The 19,385-nt window shown below is 41.4% G+C and overlaps 1 protein-coding gene across 1 annotated transcript; it reads left to right on the forward strand.

Annotated features, from left to right (window-relative positions):
- The first annotated feature begins 10,641 nt into the window (after nucleotides 1-10,641).
- LOC113036558 (olfactory receptor 867-like) lies at nucleotides 10,642-11,580 on the forward strand. Its single transcript, XM_026192976.1, has one exon. The coding sequence runs from the start codon at nucleotides 10,642-10,644 to the stop codon at nucleotides 11,578-11,580; it is 939 nt and encodes a 312-aa protein (XP_026048761.1).
- Nucleotides 11,581-19,385: the final 7,805 nt, after the last annotated feature.

The following is a 19,385-nucleotide window of genomic DNA, read 5'->3' on the forward strand; positions in this document are numbered from 1 at the left end:
GACCATGCACACAGCAACGGCGGCGACGGGCAAACAGTTCTGGGGGCCGACCGTGCACACGGCAATGGCGGCGACGGGCAAACAGTTCAGGAGGCCGACCGTGCACACGGCACCGGCGGCGACGGGCAAACAGTTCCGGAGGCCGACCTCTTGGAAGGTAGTGGCGGCCACTGAGCAGGTCCGGAGGACGGCCGCGATGCCAGCGGCGGCGACAAACTCTTTCCGGAGGCCGTCCCCGAAGGCCATGATGCCATCTTAGAGGCCCGGAAAACGGCCGGCAGAGACGAGGCGGAACGGGTCGAGCTGGCACTGACGGCGGCGTGGCAACCACAGGACCAGACGAGGCCGGACCAGACGAGGCAGGACCAGACGAGGCAGGACCAGACGAGGGCGGAGCTGAAGCTGGACCAGACGTGGATGAAGACACGGAGGCTGGACCAGACGAAGGCGGAGCTGAAGCTGGACCAGATGAAGGCGGAGCTGAAGCCGGACCAGACGAAGGCGGAGCTGAAGCCGGACCAGACGTGGATGAAGACACGGAGGCTGGACCAGGCGCGGATGAAGACACGGAGGCTGGACCAGGCGCCGATGAAGACACGGAGGCTGGACCAGGCGCTGACGACGGCAGCGGGACGGCTGCGGAACCCGACGGCAGCGGGACGGCTGCGGAACCCGACGGCGGTGATGCTGCAGGAGGTGATATGGAGATGTGCTGGCTGGCTCCTCGGACCCTCCAGCAGACGTGGCATGAGGCTGGACGGGCTCCTCGGGCCCTCCAGCAGACGTGGCATGAGGCTGGACGGGCTCCTTGGGCCCTCCAGCAGACGTGGCATGAGGCTGGACGGGCTCCACGGGCCCTCCAGCAGCCGATACTTGAGGCTGGCTGGGTTCTCCTAAACCCCCAGCAGATGACACTTGAGGCTGGCTGGGTTCTCCTAAACCCCCAGCAGACGACACTTGAGGCTGGCTGGGTTCTCCTAAACCCCCAGCAGATGACACTTGAGGCTGGCCGGGCTCCTCTGGCCCTCTAGCCGACGAGGCAGGACGCTGGCTGGGTTCACCTGAACCCCCAGCTAACATGACGTGAGACTGGACGGGCTCCTCAGTCAGAGCCGAGACTGTTCTGGTGAGTTCTCCGGTGAGGCTGCTGGTGCTGGCGTCTTGACCTCTAGGGGTCCAGAGTTGGCTGGTGACTGACACCCAGCCTCTGGGGAGGCCCTAGAGGGAGCAACTGTCTCTGAGATGGCCAGCTTAAATGAACCAGCAAAAGTTTGTGTGGAGTGTGTTCCCTGCTTGTAATGAGGCTGTGAGGATAAAGGCTGGGTAAATGAGTGGACAGGCTGCTGAACTGGTGGCAACTGAGCTACAGGTAGCGAAGTAGTAACAGGTGGTGGAGTGGCTGGCTGAACTGATAATAAGGCTGATGAATCTCTTGCCAACTGAGCTATTGACTGGGCTATGGACTGTAACATGGTGTCTACTGGGTCTGACTGTGACTGTAATGGAGGTGAAGATTGAGTGGCTGACTGAGTTAGCGACTGCTGGGCAGTTAACCGAGCTACCGGCTGAGCAGCTGACTCAACGAACACAGCCCCGGTATAAACAGTCATATGAACTGGTGAAACAGACGGAGCGTCTTTTCCACTCACCACAGCCGGCAGTTCCGAAGTCCTAATCTCCGGCTGTGGGGCGACGCGCCAACGGCGCGATCGTCGCTTCCTCCCAGGCAAAACCTCCGGCTGGGTTGGGAAGCGGTAGCGGCTGGTGGGTGTAGGTGAAGTTCGTGAAGGATGAAGTCTAGCACGAGTGGGTGTAGTGAGTCCAATAGCCAGGGATAATCCGTGAGCAGCTGTTGCAGTCTGGCTTCCAGAACGTGGAGGGATGCTTCTCCCTCATGCTCTAGCCACAGGTTGATTATTTTTGAAGCGGAGTTCGTGATGAGGTCCCGAAGCTCCGTGGGTGGGGTGAATGCCGCTGGATCCATATCTGGCTGGTCCGTACTGTCACGGCGAGTGAGGTGAGCCGTGTGGAGGAAATGAAGGAGGATCCAAATGCAGGCAGTCGTGAAGGTGTAAAGGTGGTTTATTGAACATGAAAGTAAATACAAACGGCAAATGGAGCTAGAACTGTCATGGTCCTGGGCCATGTGGGCCCAGTATTCTTAGTTTTCATGTATTTTTGTATTTTGTTCTTTATTTAGGCCATGCTTCCTGGGTTGATCTGTTACGTTGTTCCTTATGTGTTTTCCCTTCGTGACTCCTACCCCCTGTGTGCCCCTCTGTGTATTTATGAGCCCTCGTCTCTCTTTGTGTTTTATTCTATGTTTTCCCCAGCCTGTTATGTCTGCGTTCTCCCCGTGCTCTCTCTCCTCCTGTTTGAACCTCTGTGTACTTCCTGTTTTACTTTGCCCATCTCCCATCAGTGTTACGTTCACTCCTGCCGTGTCTTGTTATGATTATCAGTGTCACCTGTGTTCCCCGTGTGCATCCACTTCCCCTGATCATCCCTCATGTGTATTTAGTCTCTGTGTTTCATACAGTCTGTGTCGCGTCGTCTGTGTTCCCACCCCCTGTGTTCCGTATTTCCAGCCATAGCCTTTCCTTAGTTTGTCCAGTTTAGGTTTCTGTTGAGCTACTACTCATATGCTGCCTTCACTCTGTTTTGTTCCTTTCATCAGCCATAATAAAAGGCTCGCTTTTGTTTAAATCCACTCCTGCATCCTCGCTTGTGTTCGCACCTGGGTCCACCATACACATTCCCGCACGGTCTGCCTCCGCAGACCGTGACAAGAACTAAACTATGGATATAGGAAAAAGTACTATAGCTTTCTAGGGTATATTAGACTTAACAGTTACTATATACAGTAATGGACTTCTATACATTTTACATCAGATTAAAACTTTGAGTGTAAGATTCAGATAATTATTTATTAAAAGCTCGACATTTTAAATGAGAATAAGAAAGAAAAGTATGTCTTTGTGCCCCCCTTTTCCCTGTTCATGCCCTCTCGGCCCCCCTGGCTAAACTTTGCTAGATCCGCCCCTGCACAGTTACCAGCTGTCAGCTATGTAGAAAAATATCCTGGTGTCGAAAGTAATATTAAATAAATTCTAACAACAGCTTATCAAGCTTAAACGTGCTGCTGTTGTTCAGCCGCTGGTTTACTCTTTCTGGTGCAAAGCGGGCCAAAAACAAGAAGAAAAACTCGCGACAGAAAAGCCGATCAGCTGATCATTAAGCAGTTTCACAACTGAAGTAGCAGCAGGAGAGAGAGGCAGTCATGCCATATATCAGTTGTTAAGCTTAACATGGGAATTCTTTACAAACATTCAGAGATGAACTTACACACTTGCTTTACTTCTCTCTGGGATAACTTCCTCGGGGATGAAATGCTGGTTTGGTAGAAGGCTAAAAATACACACAGCCGCTCTATCACGTGAGCACACTGCTCCGACGTGCTACGGTTTTGAGCCGAGTTACCCCGTGTCGCAAGTTTTGTGAGGTGCTTTGTTGATATTTAATGGCTCGGATTACATTTTTTATTTCTCGCCGATATCCGATCCGGTAATTTAGGTCAGTATCGAACCGATACCGATAGGTAATATCGGATCGGTCCATCTCTAGTTCTAGGTAAAAAAAAAATTATAAAAATACAAACTTTTTAAAAATGTCTTGTTGTTTCTCTTTTTTTCCTCAGAATAAATTGCAACTAGTCTCAATGGCTGACACGGAGGAGCAACACAGTGACACGTTAACCCCGACTGCTCCAGTTCCTGTATGAACTGAGGAACTCTGAAAATCCAAGGAAAAGTTGAGTGTATTTTATTTAAAGCTCAGATGGACCTTGATGGACATGCAGGCTGCATTCAGGACTTTGTCACACTGGTATATGAAGAGTGGTAACAAGACTTTGTAGTAATTTGTCTTACTATTGTCTTATTTGTTGTGATTTAGGGTCTGTGCGCACAAGCAGAGGTTTTTGTTTGTAAACGTAACCTTGTTTTCAGAGCCTTGTCTAACATTTAATGGTCATGAAATATGTCAGACTTTTTCCTGACATATTTCATGACAGCTAAGAGCATTTGAACACAGTGGAGAGAAAGGTGTGCATTAAGGATTTTGAACTATGATGATTAAGTGTTGTCACTGCTGAGGATTTGTGGACACAGATCCTTATTCACTACGCTGCTGTTTACAGTTTAACATTTCATCAGAACAAGCACTTCTAATTGTACTTTGCTCCTCACTGACAAAACAAGTCCAGTAAATACACTTTTATCTTTAAGTTTGGGACAGTAATCTGTCTTAATTTATTTTGTGTTTTAGTTATCATATGGGGAAAAGTCCTGTGGTTATCCATCCGTCCTGTTCGAATAAACCCAAAGTTCAGGAACATCTTATTTAGATCTGTTCAGTTTTATTCATGTGGCACCACTTAAACAGTCAACAAATTTTGACTCAAGTATGTTATATTGTAAGGCAGACCCCAAAGACTTAATCTCAGACAAATGTTCACACAAATGTGAATTACATTCACTTCATTAATGAAGTGAATGCAATTCAGTAATCAAAGGTGAGTGGCTATAACTGACTACATGTGTATACTGTATCATAAGTGGACAGACAGGGATGTAAACCACACCTTAACCATTTGGCTGAGGCAAAACTACCACAAGGCAGTGATTCTAACTAAAAGGTACTCTGGATATTATTATGTGAACATATTGTTAAATATGACATTTTTTGTTTGTCAGGTGTCCTGTTTGAAGAAAACACTTGGTAGCCACTTGAATGAATGTAAATAAACACATTTACATGAGGGCAACCTGATTTCAAGGAAATAAAAATGCTCAAATTTGAAAGCTTGTGAGTTATTTTGTTCATGTATCAGTTGTTTAGTCGTTTTATGACACGACGGATGCTGTTGTTATATTTTAGTATAGTGTTTGAGTTAAGGAGAATAAAAAAATGTTTAACATTAATTGTACCAATGTTGTTGTGTTTGAAGCACAAATTAATTTAAGTTTTAATTTATGAATTTTTGAGTACATGGTGTACTAGGTTGTAATTGCATAGAAATGTACGTTTAAGGATATAAGGAGCTATATTTAATGAGTTACAGTGAAAAGAAGTGCTTGGAAATAGTAATATAAACAGAAATTTCAACTTTTCTATCAACGGAAAATATCAGTTAATGATACAGAAAATATACTGTAGGAGTGTTTAGCTTATTTTAGAGTTTAGAAATGTGTTAACATAGAATGTAGAACTATTGTAGAGATACTGACACTGCCCTTAATATAATAAAGGCCTCACTGTGTCGTGAACTTAGGAGTAGATTGTAGGAGACCTCTCCCCCACTTGAACTGTGAAAGTAAAACAGAGAGGAGTTAATGCTGAGTGGAAATTCCCCAGAGAATGTTTGGGTGGGGGTCTCAACATTTGTAACTGGATAACTGTGGTCTGGAAGGGAGATGGGTTTTATAACCTAGGGAGTCACCTACACCCACAGTGTTTTAACTGTCATGCACACACATCCACACGCACACTCACTCATGTGCACACACATACACACAGGTATGCGTACACAGTCACTCACGAGCACTCACATAGACACGTGGGAACGCGCACATGTAGGCATTCATGTGCTCGTGCACATAGACACAGACAGAGTTTGCAGCACACCGTGGGGGTTTTATGATAGGGTCGCCCCTACAAAACTGTGTTTCACAGACAAAGGAGTGAAGATTTGCAGAGGGACACACCGGCCTCGTCTTCCCTTCTAGAAGTGCATGCTTAAATGAAGATGAATAAAGATGAATAAAGGTTTTGTGAAATGACTACTGAGTTCCGTTGCCGTCTCTGGATGCTTCGACGAATAAAAGACCAGGGCTCAGGAGCCACGGTCGCCCCTGGGAATCGCATCTGTAACCGGAAGGTCACCGGTTCAATCCCTGGGCTCTCTGTCCTGGTCGTTGTGTCCTTGGGCAAGACACTTTACCCTACTTGCCTACTGGTGTTGGCCAGAGGGGCCGATGGCGCGATATGGCAGCCTCGCTTCTGTCAGTCTGCCCCAGGGCAGCTGTGGCTACAACTGTAGCTTGCCTCCACCAGTGTGTGAATGTGAGAGTGAATGAATAGTGGAATTGTACAGCGCTTTGAGGTTCTCGAAAAGCGCTATATAAATGCAATCCATTATTATTATTATTAAAACTGATTACGCAACAATACTTTCCATTTTATAGCTGAAGGAAATGTCCATAAATAGTACAGAGAGTATACTGTAAATCTACAGAATTTTCCGTTTTATCATTTACAGAAAAGTCCGTCAAACTTCCGTAAAAAAACAGAAAATGTACTGGCAGAGAATTACCAGGACATTTTCCGTTTTTCTATGGAATATTTTTTACAGTGCATGACACTTTCACATAGGACACAGCGTGCACTGCAAGCGCTGCACTGACCACTAGCTGGACCAAATAAATGACCCAAAATTTGTGTTGTGGTGGCTGCTGCGCTCTTCCCGTGTGCCATTTTTTGTGGCTGCTCTACATTTTCTAGATGTTTCCTGTCATTTTGAATCATATATATTTCATGCATACTTGAGTTTCATATGATGTCTTAATACAAACCTCCTGTATGGAACTCAGTCTGCATTTTACATTATTTTGCAGCTGACAAGTGAATTTAATATAATATTAATATCATGTTAGATAACAAACAATGTATTAATTTTTAGTACATAAAGCAAAACTTCACACATGCCCATAACTTTTATGTCTAACAACAATTTATTTCAGTGTTTAAAAAACCTGACATGCCCAATTCAGTGGAAATACATTTCCACAACACTGCTTTCCTCAAGAGGTCCCTATATGCACATAAACTGGTGTCATAAAGTTGCTTGCACTCAGACGCTCAGATAGACTCAAGTTTTTGGTTTGGAGGAAGTGTGACTCTTCAGCCTGGCTACAGCGCTGAAGAGAAACCTAGGGTTGTTCTTATTTTCTTCAATATGATGAATAGTAGGATGCCCTTTCTTTACAGAGGGCTTTCTTATAGAGCGGCAAACTCTTTACATGCTAAATAAAATTCTAAATTAGTGAGATTATATTTACTCTCAAATTTTGGAGTGATCTACTTTAAGGTACGCATTTGAGAGTTATACCAGGGAGTCAAGTACTTCTGATTTGAGACTGTTTTTCAGAATATCCATACGAAGTGAGGATGTAACACTATTATAGATTATTGACTTGTGTACGAGTAGTGTTTAGAGAGCTTCTCTTTAATAAATTGTGCAATCATTAGATTAAGCTTCTTTAACAAATAGCACAAAGGACAACAAGATGATTCACATACAGGATATTTTCTGGGGTGTAATTCTCCTGGTGGCAATCTTGGTCTCCTCATCTCGTTCTTCACAGCACAAACAAATGAGTGGTTTTCAATTCAGATGTGTAATAATGTGAGTCCAACTTTATCAAGCCCAAATCTTGATATATCTATGTATCAAATACAGAAATAAAAGACACAAGTACTGTGTTACCAAACCCTTTGAGGTTCATTACTGGAGCTAGGTACTAATGATAATTCACTCAAGAGGGGTGAGTATGACACATCTTTCCTGTCAGCCCTTTGTAAACAAAGAAGTCATTAACCTAATGAGCAAACTTAAGAGGGAACACAGTGAAAGTTGTGTCTTGTTTTGTAAGAAAGTTTAGTTGGACAAAAGATTAAATCTATCTATTTGTATTTTGTTATAATTTTATATATTTCAAATGAAAAGAAATGATTTGTTAAATTTACTTAGATTACAAATACTAACATTATTTCTAAAAATAAAAATATTTTGTGATGCATACATTTATCCACAACACATTTATTCGTTTCTACACAAATACCGGTTCAAATGTTAAATTGTGACTCAGAACCGCTTCAAGAGACAGACCCGTTTATTTAGAATGGTTGATAAGTCTTTAAGTGCTGTATGAAAGTGTGTTAGTAAATATGAACATGCTCAGAGCAGAAGAGTGCTATTCCAATGCATTTATCTGCTTAATTTATGCATAATAGGCTGCATCTCCTCAGTACAAGGCCTGCATATGTTTTATTTAATCTATGAATTTTGTGCTTAAAAACTGCTCCAAAAATGTTTCTTGTCTTTATCAAGTCTGTCTAAATTATAATATATTATTGGAATACACTAAATGGTTGTTTGTTTTTATTTGCCTTTTTCATTTGTTTGTTGTTGGGGTTTGCAACGTTGAGTTGTGTTCAGTGGTTGAGAGGAGGCGGTAGAAACCTTAGCAGGATAGTAGGAAGAATACACGATCACACTGGTAAATTCAAATCAAATTTTCAAATTCAAATTTTATTTGTCACATATACAGTCATACACAGTACGATATGTAGTGAAATGCTTGGACAACTGCTCGTGACCTAAAGAAAACAAAAAAAGGAAAAGGCTATGAATAAGATAGGAAATAAATATGAAAAATTAAAAAGGGTAAATTTAACTAGGAAGGAATAAAATATAAATTAAGGTTAAAAATGAAATAACTGTACAACACAAATTAGAATGAAGGGTAAATTTAACTGGGAAGAATAAGATAAAATATATAAATTAAAGTTGAAAATAAAATAACTGTACAACAAAATACACAATATAGAACTATATAAGAATGTATGAAGAAATATAAATAAATATATACACAATAACAGCAGCTGTACAATTATTAACTGGAAATGAAGAATATAATGTCCAGTGTCGTGCAATCCAATGGTACTGGGGATTCCACAGCGTATCCTTTAATGCACATTCTATTCATCAACCATACAAGGCCCGGCTGAAATGCTGCTGCTTATCAAATATGACAATGTTCATACAACCCGTAACGTTGTAAAGGTTTTCTGGAGAGGTAAAACATATAAAGTCCATCTCTCTCCATGTATTCGCGTGCAAGCACATTGCTCGCATAAATCACAGAGAGGGCAGTGGCGCACACTAATGACCTCATAACCCCTTGACTTATGTTATATTAAAGAGACACCACACCATTGTAACTGTTACATATTCCCCACGGGTTAAACAGACGCTGTCCCCAGCCGAACACAGCAAAGGTACAATCCAGACTTAACCAGCCTCCATACATGGTTCAGCAGGATAAGATGTTAAAAGTAAAACAGGGAAATGTACAGTGCAATATGGACAAACTGGCATACATGACAGTGTCCCACATGGTAAATGGCCATATTATAGAAACTTAGGATAGTGAGGACAATTACAGAATGAAAGTCCCTCTTTTTCGTTTTTTTTTTTTTCTTCAAAAACTGTAAGAGTCGGCATAATATGTGAAAACAGTACCAGGAAGAATTGTACAAAACTTAAACACTCATGCTACAACTGTAACCAGCACGAAACACATAAAAAATGCAACTTCAGGTACTATGGCAAAGCTGCATCAATCCCACGCTCAGGAAAAGCAGGTCCACGCACATCTAATGGAGCCACGACGAAGGGCCAAACAGAGAATAGCACCAGAGTCCACAAACAGCGCTGGAGCAGGTCCAGTCATTGCCATGGAAACCCACCACCGCAATCCTTCGATCTTCTCGATGTCCGCGTCCAGGCCAGCCTGGTCTGTTTCCGCGAAGTATGGCAGACATCAAATTTGATGCAGAACACCTGATTGTTCTGTAAATAGTTTGAAATGTTTATTTAAAAAAACACCTTGGCTACATTTTTAGGTAAACAGCTGAAAAAAACTTTGTTGTTTCCATAACTCAGTGACTTTTTTGAAGAAGTAACTATATAATTATTTTCCCAACATTGGTCATTATATACTGTATTTTGCAGACGGAGAGTTACAGGACTCTCTCCCAGACCACAGACTCATACTCATAATACAAGTCAGAGCTTTATATGAAAAAAAAAGAAAGAAAGTTTTGTTTTCTAAAATTGGAGTTCAAGTTATTTTTACTTCCAATAGTGTTACAACAACTACAAAGGTCACGAACAAGATTTTTTTTCTAACTTTTCATTGTAAGTGGGCTAAATCAGTTAATTAAAAGTAGTCTAACATAAATGTAAATGCTGTAATTTTTATTATTTTAATAAACCATGTAGCTTGGATGGATTCGATGCTGGCTGGACCACAGTGCACATGTCTGCTGTTGCTCACAGTGGTCCAAGGGGCCGCTCAGGGAGTTTGTGTGCTGGCTTAAAAACATTAAAAATTAGAGGGAACATTGCCCTGTAGCATTTTGTGCTGAGTTATGTAAATAGAATTAGTGTAATTTAAAATTATCCTAAAACTATCCTCATCTACCATTGGTTTTGGAGGGTGGGGGTGACATCATACATGATGTAATCTGCAGTCTTTGGTGATATGTAAACACAGACAATTGATATCCAGCGTGATTTGATGAGGGAGCTGCCAAGTTAAGACTTCCTGTTGTTGTGAGACTTAAAATATGAAAGCACTGTTGTGTGCTTTCAAACAGGTTTGGGTTAACCCAAACCTGTTTGGATTTAATAGGGTTAAAATTCTTTTTCTTTTGTTACAACTGTTTACTGTTAACAGCATATCTTTACTTCTTCAACCGCATCTGATAATTTTTGTAACATAATATTTGTTAAATATGTCTTTACAGAATGCTTCAATCAAACTAACACATTTTATTATAGGTGGTTTTGACACAGTCAAAATGCCTGTAGCAGTTGGTGTGGTTATGCTGATAACCTATTTACTAGCTGTTTTGGCAAGTTTGGTCAATATCATCTTCATTGTTTCTGACAAGCAGTTACATAAACCAATGTATCTTCTGATTTGCAATCTTGCTGTTGTTGACATCTTCTATACCTCTACTGCCACTCCAACAATGATCGGGGTTCTACTTGCTGGTGTTAATACCATATCATATGTGGAGTGTTTAATTCAAATGTATGTTTATCAGGTGGGAGTAACAATGGAGAGGTTTTCTTTAACAATTATGGCATTTGATCGATTAATTGCTATAATCTATCCTCTTCAGTATCATAGTTATTTAACAATTACACGTACACTAGTATTTACATACATTCTGTGGTTTGTTGCCTGTAGTTTTGTGCTTTTTACACTTGTAACAGCTACACCGCTCCCTCACTGCTATTCGAGGCTTAGGTACACTTTCTGTGAGTATGCTGCAGTTATGCGAACCACTTGTGTTGACCCAGAGAAATATTTCAACCAAGTTGCCATTATATCATTTTTTCTGTCATTTTTCACATTCACTTTCATTTGTCTTTCATATTGTGGGATCTTATTTTTTGTGAAAATATTATCAAATAATGACAAAAAGAAAATGGGAAGCACTCTTGTGAGTCACCTGATTTGTGTAATATGTTTATACTGTCCCCAGTTTATCATTGTTATCTTGACCAGGTTTGGTGTGGTATTAACTCTCGAAGAACGCCAGGGTTTATTGATTGGCACAATCCTCGCTCCATCTCTTGTAAATCCTTTTGTTTATTGTCTCAGGACAAAGGAAATTAAAAGTAAGATCTTTAAGATATTCAGGAAGGTTAACACAGCTGGTTAGAGTCTTGTGAACTGTGAATACACTTACTTACTGGGCACAAATACCTTACAGTATGAAGTGCCTTGAGGCAAGGCAAGGCAAGGCAAGGCAAGTTTATTTGTATAGCACAATTCAACAACAAGGTGATTCAAAGTGCTTTACAGAGACATTAGAAACAAGAACAAATAAAAAGCATGATTTAAAATTGATTAAAACAAGCAAATAAACTAACTAACTAATTAACAAACAAACAAACAAACAAACAACAGTATATAAAATCAAAACAGATAAAATCAGAACAGTAGATAAAATCAGTAGTTAAATGTAAGTTTTGAAATTTAAGCTTAAAGTGTGGATTTGGTGCTTTATTCAAATGCAGCTGAGAACAGGTGAGTCTTCAACCTGGATTTAAATAAACTGAGTGTTTCAGCTGATCTGAGGCTTTCTGGGAGTTTGTTCCAGATATAAGGAGCATAAAAGCTGAATGCAGCTTCTCCGTGTCTGGTTCTGACTCTGGGAACTGATAAAAGACCGGATCCAGATGACCTGAGGGATCTGGATGGTTCATACTGGGTCAGGAGGTCATTAATGTATTTTGGTCCTAAACCATTCAGAGCTTTATAGGCCAGCATCAGAACTTTAAAGTCTATCCTCTGACGGACAGGCAGCCAGTGTAAAGACCTCAGAGCTGGACTGATGTGGTCCACTTTTTTGGTCTTAGTGAGGACTCGAGCAGCAGAGTTCTGAATGAGCTGTAGTTGTCTGACTGATTTTTTAGGTAGACCTGTAAAGATGCTGTTACAGTAATCAAGCCTACTAAAGATGAATGCATGGACTAGTTTTTCCAGGTCCTGTTGAGACATCAGATCTTTTATCCTTGATATATTCTTGAGGTGATAGTAAGCTGACTTTGTTATTGTCTTAATGTGTTTTTCTAAGTTTAGGTCTGCATCCATCACTACACCCAAATTTCTCGCCTGGTTTGTGGTTTTTAGATGTATAGATTGAAGTTCTCTGGTGACCTGTAATCGTTTTTCTTTGGCGCCAAAGACTATTACCTCAGTTTTGTTTTTGTTTAGCTGGAGAAAATTGTGGCACAACCAGTCATTGATTTCCTCAATGCATTTACCAAGAGCCTGTACAGGGCCTCGGTCTCCTGGTGACATTGTGATATATATTTGTGTGTCATCTGCATAGCTGTGATAGTTTATTTTGTTGTTGTTTATAATCTGTGCCAGTGGGAGCATGTAGATGTTAAACAGAAGGGGTCCCAAGATGGAACCTTGGGGAACTCCACATGTGATACTTGTCTGCTCAGATGTGAAGTTACCTATTGATACAAAGTATTTCCTGTTTTCTACGTATGTTTTGAACCAGTTTAGTACAGTTCCTGAAAGACCTGTCCAGTTCTCCAGTCGTTTGAGTAATATGTTGTGGTCAACTGTATCAAATGCTGCACTGAGATCCAGTAAAACTAAGACTGACATTTTTCCACTGTCTGTATTCAGACATATGTCATTAAACACTTTGGTCAGAGCGGTTTCAGTGCTGTGGTTCTGTCTAAAACCTGACTGGAAGGCATCGTAGCAATTATTCTGTTTTAAGAAGTAACTGAGCTGTTGAGAAACTGCTTTTTCAATGATCTTACTTAAAAACGGGAGATTTGAGATCGGCCTGTAGTTGTTCATTTGTGTCTTGTCAAGATTGTCCTTTTTCAGTATAGGTTTGATTACAGCAGTTTTTAGTGATTCTGGAAACACACCTGATAATAAAGAAAAGTTGACGATCTGTAACAGGTCTGACTCTAAAGTCTTTGAGACCTTTTTGAAAAAACTTGTTGGCAGGACATCTAAACAGCAGGAGGAGGAGTTCAGTTGACCTAAGATGTCCTCCAGGTCTTTGCTGTTAATAGGTTGAAACTGTTTCATGGTGTTTAAACAGTTTTTTGGTGGACACAGTACATATCCTGGATCTGCTGTTGATGTACCAATTGCTTGTCTAATTTTTTGGATTTTTTCAGTGAAGAATTTGGCAAAGTCATTGCAGGCCATGGTCGAATGAAGTTCAGCTGCCACTGACACAGGGGGGTTTGTTAGCCTGTCAACTGTAGAAAATAAGACCCGAGCATTATGGCTGTTTTTAGTGATGATGTCAGAGAAGTAGGACCTCCTTGCATTCCTCAGTTGTAAATTATAATTGTGAAGTTTCTCTTTATAAATGTCATAATGAACCTGGAGGTTTGTTTTTCTCCATCTGCGCTCAGCTTTCCTACACTCTCTTTTTTCATTTTTCACCAGTGTGGAGTTTCTCCATGGAGACTTTTTCCTTCCAGAGATAACCTTCACCTTAATGGGAGCAATAGTGTCCATTACATTTAACATGTTAGCATTGAAGCTATTGACGAGGTCCCTTGAGGCAACTGTTGTTGTAATTTGGCGCTATATAAATAAAACTGAACTATTAAAATGTTCATATATGGACTTTTTAAATCTTGTTTGGTGATTTGTGAACTTTTGAACCCTATTTAAGTGAGAAGTCACATTTAATGCAAAATTGTTGAAGATAATTTTCTTACACAGTTAAATTCTGAAACACAAAATGTTCCAATTCACTCTTGGACTTTTCTGAGTTTTGATTAAAATCCAGCGACCACAAGGTTACAATTCAAGTACCGAACTAACACTTTCTCTAACTGATTCTTTGACAGTTTTTTAGTCATTATTTATTGTTTTTTGTGAGCAACACTGTGTGACAATAACAAAATTAATGCTTTAATGTTGTCTGAGCAGACTTTTATAACCCTAAGAATATTTATTTCCTTTGTGAAAACAGTTAAGCTTGTTATTAAAAAAATAAATAACTGCTAAGAAGTCAAGGGTCACATCAAGACAGTAAGAGGATCTTTTTGTTGTTCAACTACTAAAATAGCAAACTTCAGATGGGATAGGAACGGACCGTGAAAAGAAAGATGTCTAAATTTAAAAATTAGATTTTTTTCTATAAACTAAAAATATTTTCATCTTATATATGAGAAGTTTTTTGGGCTACAACCCACATACTGAAGTGTGCTGCTAACTCACAAATGGATATATTATATGAAATATTAGTGCTCACTATATTTGTCAGTTAATACTTTGAAACATTCTCATTAAGCTGCAATCTGAATGTATGCTGTGAGAAGAAATGTTTTGCAGGGCAAATACTTTCCATGACATTATCATTATAATTATTACTAACACAAGAAGAGTGATAAATGCATCTCCCCTGATCTGATATTTCTTTTTCAAAGATATTTTACTATTTGAAGCATATTTTTTGTTTATTTTATGCATGTCATACTATAGGGCATTGATTAAAAAAGATGATAATAGAAAAACTTTAAGAAATCTTTGGTTTTTGATTTTTTTTTTTTCATTTTACTTCCAGCCATATGCATTTAGTTTTTCCTTTCTTTTTCTTTTTTTTTTGGAGGGCTGCATAAGAGTACATCTATAGTGGGTAAAATTGCAAATTGAACTTAAAATATATGATGGCAAACTCCAAATGACAAAATAGGACTAAAATCACTCAAACTAATTTCATATACTGGTTTTAAAACCTTCTTAAAGATATTCGGTCCGGTTTTATGAAAACTGTATCCTCTGGACTGATGCCCAAAAACATCACACTAGAGGACATTGTCTGTCCTACATACCTAGGACTTTGACTTGCTCTTGTGTGCACTAATAATCATAAGTTAATAATCAAGCATGCATGTGTGCATGTCTAGTAAAAAGGAACTCTCAGTTTCATTTTTAGTTTTTTCAACTGCACTTCAGGAAACGATCATCGTTTTAGTCTGACTGACCGACCTTCTGTTCTTAAAGTAATGATGGACTGTCGTTTCTCTTTACGTAGAATTAATTTTATGGCAAGAGTACTGTGTACCAACCTGACTTCTACACAACACAACTGATGTTCCTAACACCACTGAGAAGGCAAGAAATTCCACAAATGAACCCTGACAAGGCCCACCTATGAAGTGAAACCACTTCAGGTAACTACATCATTTTGAGTGTCAGTGTAGATATTTTTCAATATCTTAGCTGCCTTAAACAACATACATTCTACATAGGGCTGGGTCATATGACCCAAAATTCATATCTCAATATTTTTTAGCTGGATGGCGATATACGATATATATATCTCGATTTTCTTTTTAAAAGCCATATGGTAAGAACAAAAAGAGAGTTCTTACTCAATCAGAATCAGAATCAGAATCAGAATACTTTATTGATCCCTGGGGGAAATTATTTTTTGTTACAGTGCTCCATTTTAAACCAACATTAAGACAAGACAGACAATACGCTAACTAAGAATAGTACAATATATACATATATATACATACATACATACATAAGTCACTTATAAATAAATATTTGGAAAAGAAACATGTGTAGTTGTAGCAGCAAACAGTGTGTTAAGTGGATGCGTTGTACAGGGAGATGGCCACAGGCAGGAATGATTTCCTGTGTCGTTCAGTGGTGCTTTTCGGTAATCTCAGTCTCTCACTGAACGAGCTCCTGTGACTGACCAACATGTCATGGAGTGGGTGGGAGGTGTTATCCAACATTGTCTCAAAGCTGTGGCCCAGATGTCACACAGGCACTTTTATTAACATACAGTCTATATATACACATGAAGAAATTACTCAAAAATAAATTTTCAGCATTTATTAAATAATAATGCTCCATAAATAAAAGAAAACAATGTTGTGTTTGTGAATAACAAAAAGCTCACAATTGTGCAGTCAAAATGTAAACTAACAGATGCTGAGCATAATAACAAAGACAGACAGATTTCACAGCTGCTCTATTCCCAATTTCTACTGCTTGACTGACAGCTTTGAGTTTGAAATCCTCTTTGTAACCACGTCTCTTAACAGGTGCCATTTATGGTCCTTATACACACACAATACGGTAATATTACGTTGAAGCACAGTACGTATCACTCCGTGAGGCTCCAGACTACGGTAGCCGTAATGCTCCGACAATCCATTAAGCGGTGCGGCTTCATAGCTTACCAAAGTCGAACTAAAACGTTTTTTGACAGATTGCTGAGCGCCGTGTAGCACATAAAATCAGTTCACGGTCAGTAAGCACAACCAGAATTCATACATAAGGCACACAGGATTAAAAGGAGCAGTGCCGATTTTCATTTAAGTCAATCTCACTGCTCACATACTTTCATTAACCTTTATCTAGACGCTTTACATGAAACAAAAAGGAAAGCATGACATTTATAACTACACCACTACATCTTGGTATGGAGTTCCCTTAAGTTCAACAGAGAAAAAAAAAAAAGCAAGAGCCACAAATCTATACAAATATGGACTTTGCGTGTGGATCTTAAATTCTTATCTTGTCTTGAAGCAGATCCTGAAGCCATCAAGACACAGACTCTCTCTGCTTTTTGATTGTACCTATAAATTGTGTCCATAAAAATTGTGAACAGAATCGATGACAAAGGACACCCACCAAGAATGGGTCTCACATTCTACTGCAAGAGATCTGAGAGTCACTGCAGGTCCCTCTTCTAATGATTAAACCATTTTGGGCTGGTTTCAATGTGTCAGTCCTTGTTGTCTTGTGGTGGACCACTAGAGGGCTCCACTCACACCCAGTGTATAGGAAGTGTGTTCCTGTGTTTTGTGGCGCGATATGCGCAGTTAATGTTGGAGACGAATAAAGAAGGAGTGAGAACTGAGAGCTCTGTGTCGTTGATGCTTACCTTCACATTGGTGATAATGCAGACTCTGCTATGGATGCATCAGCGGCTGCCGGACCTCCACCTCCTGTTGCAGCTACGTTCGCTGTGGCGCTGAAACTGCCGGACTTTTGGCTCCATGACCCCCTGTCATGGTTTGTACACGTGGGGGCTCAGTTCGCCCTTCACGGCATCTTGGCTGACGACACGAAGTATCACCGTGTGGTGGCCTCGCTCGACCCGCTGGCCACCCGTCACGCGATGGCGCTCCTCCGGGACTCATCCGCCCAAGGGAAATACGCCGCCCTCAAAGAGCTGCTTCTTCGGCGCTATGCCCTCTCCGACGATGAACGAGCCGAAAAGCTCCTCAACCTGTCAGGCTTGGGTGGCGGTACCGTGCTCGAGCTCATGGAGAACATGCTATCGTTGCTCGGGCCAGATGACGGTGGTTTCCTCTTCGCCCACCTCTTCCTCCGCCAACTACCGGCCGCCGTGAGAGCTGTCCTCCGCTTCTGCCTGCGAAGGATTATCGCTCCCTGGCTGAAGAAGCGGATCGCATTCTCCTGGCTAGCCGCACTTTCGATGTTCACGCCCTGGCTACGGACTCGCCAGCGGTACCTTCCACGCCTCCACCTGCCTCCCCCGGAGCATCTGCCCCCTTGCTGACGGCAGGGATTGCTACACGCCGGCACCGTGGAAAGAGCATCTGTTTCTACCATCAGCGTTTTGGCAACAGAGCGCATCGCTGCCTGCCGCCTTGCGCTTTCACGGCCCAGGGAAACGGACCCGCCAGAGCACCGTAGCAGCCGCGACCGCTGGCAATAGAGAAAGGCTGCTCTTCATAGAGGACTTGCACTCCAGGAGACGTTTTCTCGTGGACTCCGGCTCCCAGAAGAGCCTCCTTCCCCCTACCGCTGCCGACGGACTAGCAGCGAACTGTGGGCCGCAGCTCATTACAGCTAATGGCTCTCCCATCAAAACGTTTGGGGAAAGGTTGGTGACTGTTTGTTTTCATGGCCGGGATTTCCAGTGGAACTTTGTTGTTGCCGCTAGCTCTGTACCTATTTTAGGTGCTGATTTCCTGTGTGCTCATGGACTGCTTGTCGATGTTGCTAACAGACATTTAATCGATGCTCTCTCATTTTCTTCGCTACCCTGTTTTACTCGGGCCGCCGAGCCCCTGATTTGGACTAATGTAGTGACCTCCGGGGATGGTTTTCAGCGTTTGCTTTTAGAGTTTCCATCGCTGTCTGTCCCTAATTTCTCTAGCATGGTAATGAAGCATGGGGTTGAGCATTATATTCCCACGGTTGGGCCCCCGGTGTTCGCGCGCAAGCGCCGCCTCGACTCCGCGAATTTGTCCGTCGCTCGGGAAGAGTTTGCAGCCATGGAGCGCCTTGGCATTGTACAGCGTTCGAACAGTGCATGGGCCTCTCCGCTTCACATGGTGCCCAAATCGGACGGTCGGTGGCGGCCATGCGGAGATTTCCGCCATTTAAATAATGCCATGGAGAATGACCGTTACCCCATCCCCCACATTCAGGATTTTTCTGCCAATCTCGCCGGAACGTCGATTTTTTCTAAAATTGACTTGGTGGAAAATTCGTACATGAACTTTCCAATTGTTAGGAGAAAACTCTGCAAAAAACCCAGGAGAAATAAAGACACAATGAGACAAAGTTACTTTCTTTGCTAAACGTGTACACGGGTGAGCTGCCAGAAAACAACTCACACCATGCACAGTGGCTTGGCATTTTTTATAGGCACAGAGCACAGAGACAGTGAGAACAGGATAAGAAAATAATAAACAGATAAAATAAACAACTCCATATGTGGTACTAGTCTCGTCAGCAGAGAGCTGGGAGAGAGCTGTGAGAGATAAAACAATCTAAAACAATATGTCCCAAAACAATATGTCTTTGCTGGGAAAGTCTAAAAGGATAATTCTAAACTAATCTAACCATAGACAAAGGGCATCTTTGTACATTTAAAAGAAGGTAAAGAAACATAGAATCATTTTTCCTGTAACACCAATGATTCTGTCTATTTTACATATAAGTGCATTCACAGTTCACAAGCCT

This window comes from Astatotilapia calliptera, chromosome 14 (assembly GCF_900246225.1).
Source record: "Astatotilapia calliptera chromosome 14, fAstCal1.2, whole genome shotgun sequence".
NCBI classification, from domain to species: Eukaryota; Metazoa; Chordata; class Actinopteri; order Cichliformes; family Cichlidae; genus Astatotilapia; species Astatotilapia calliptera.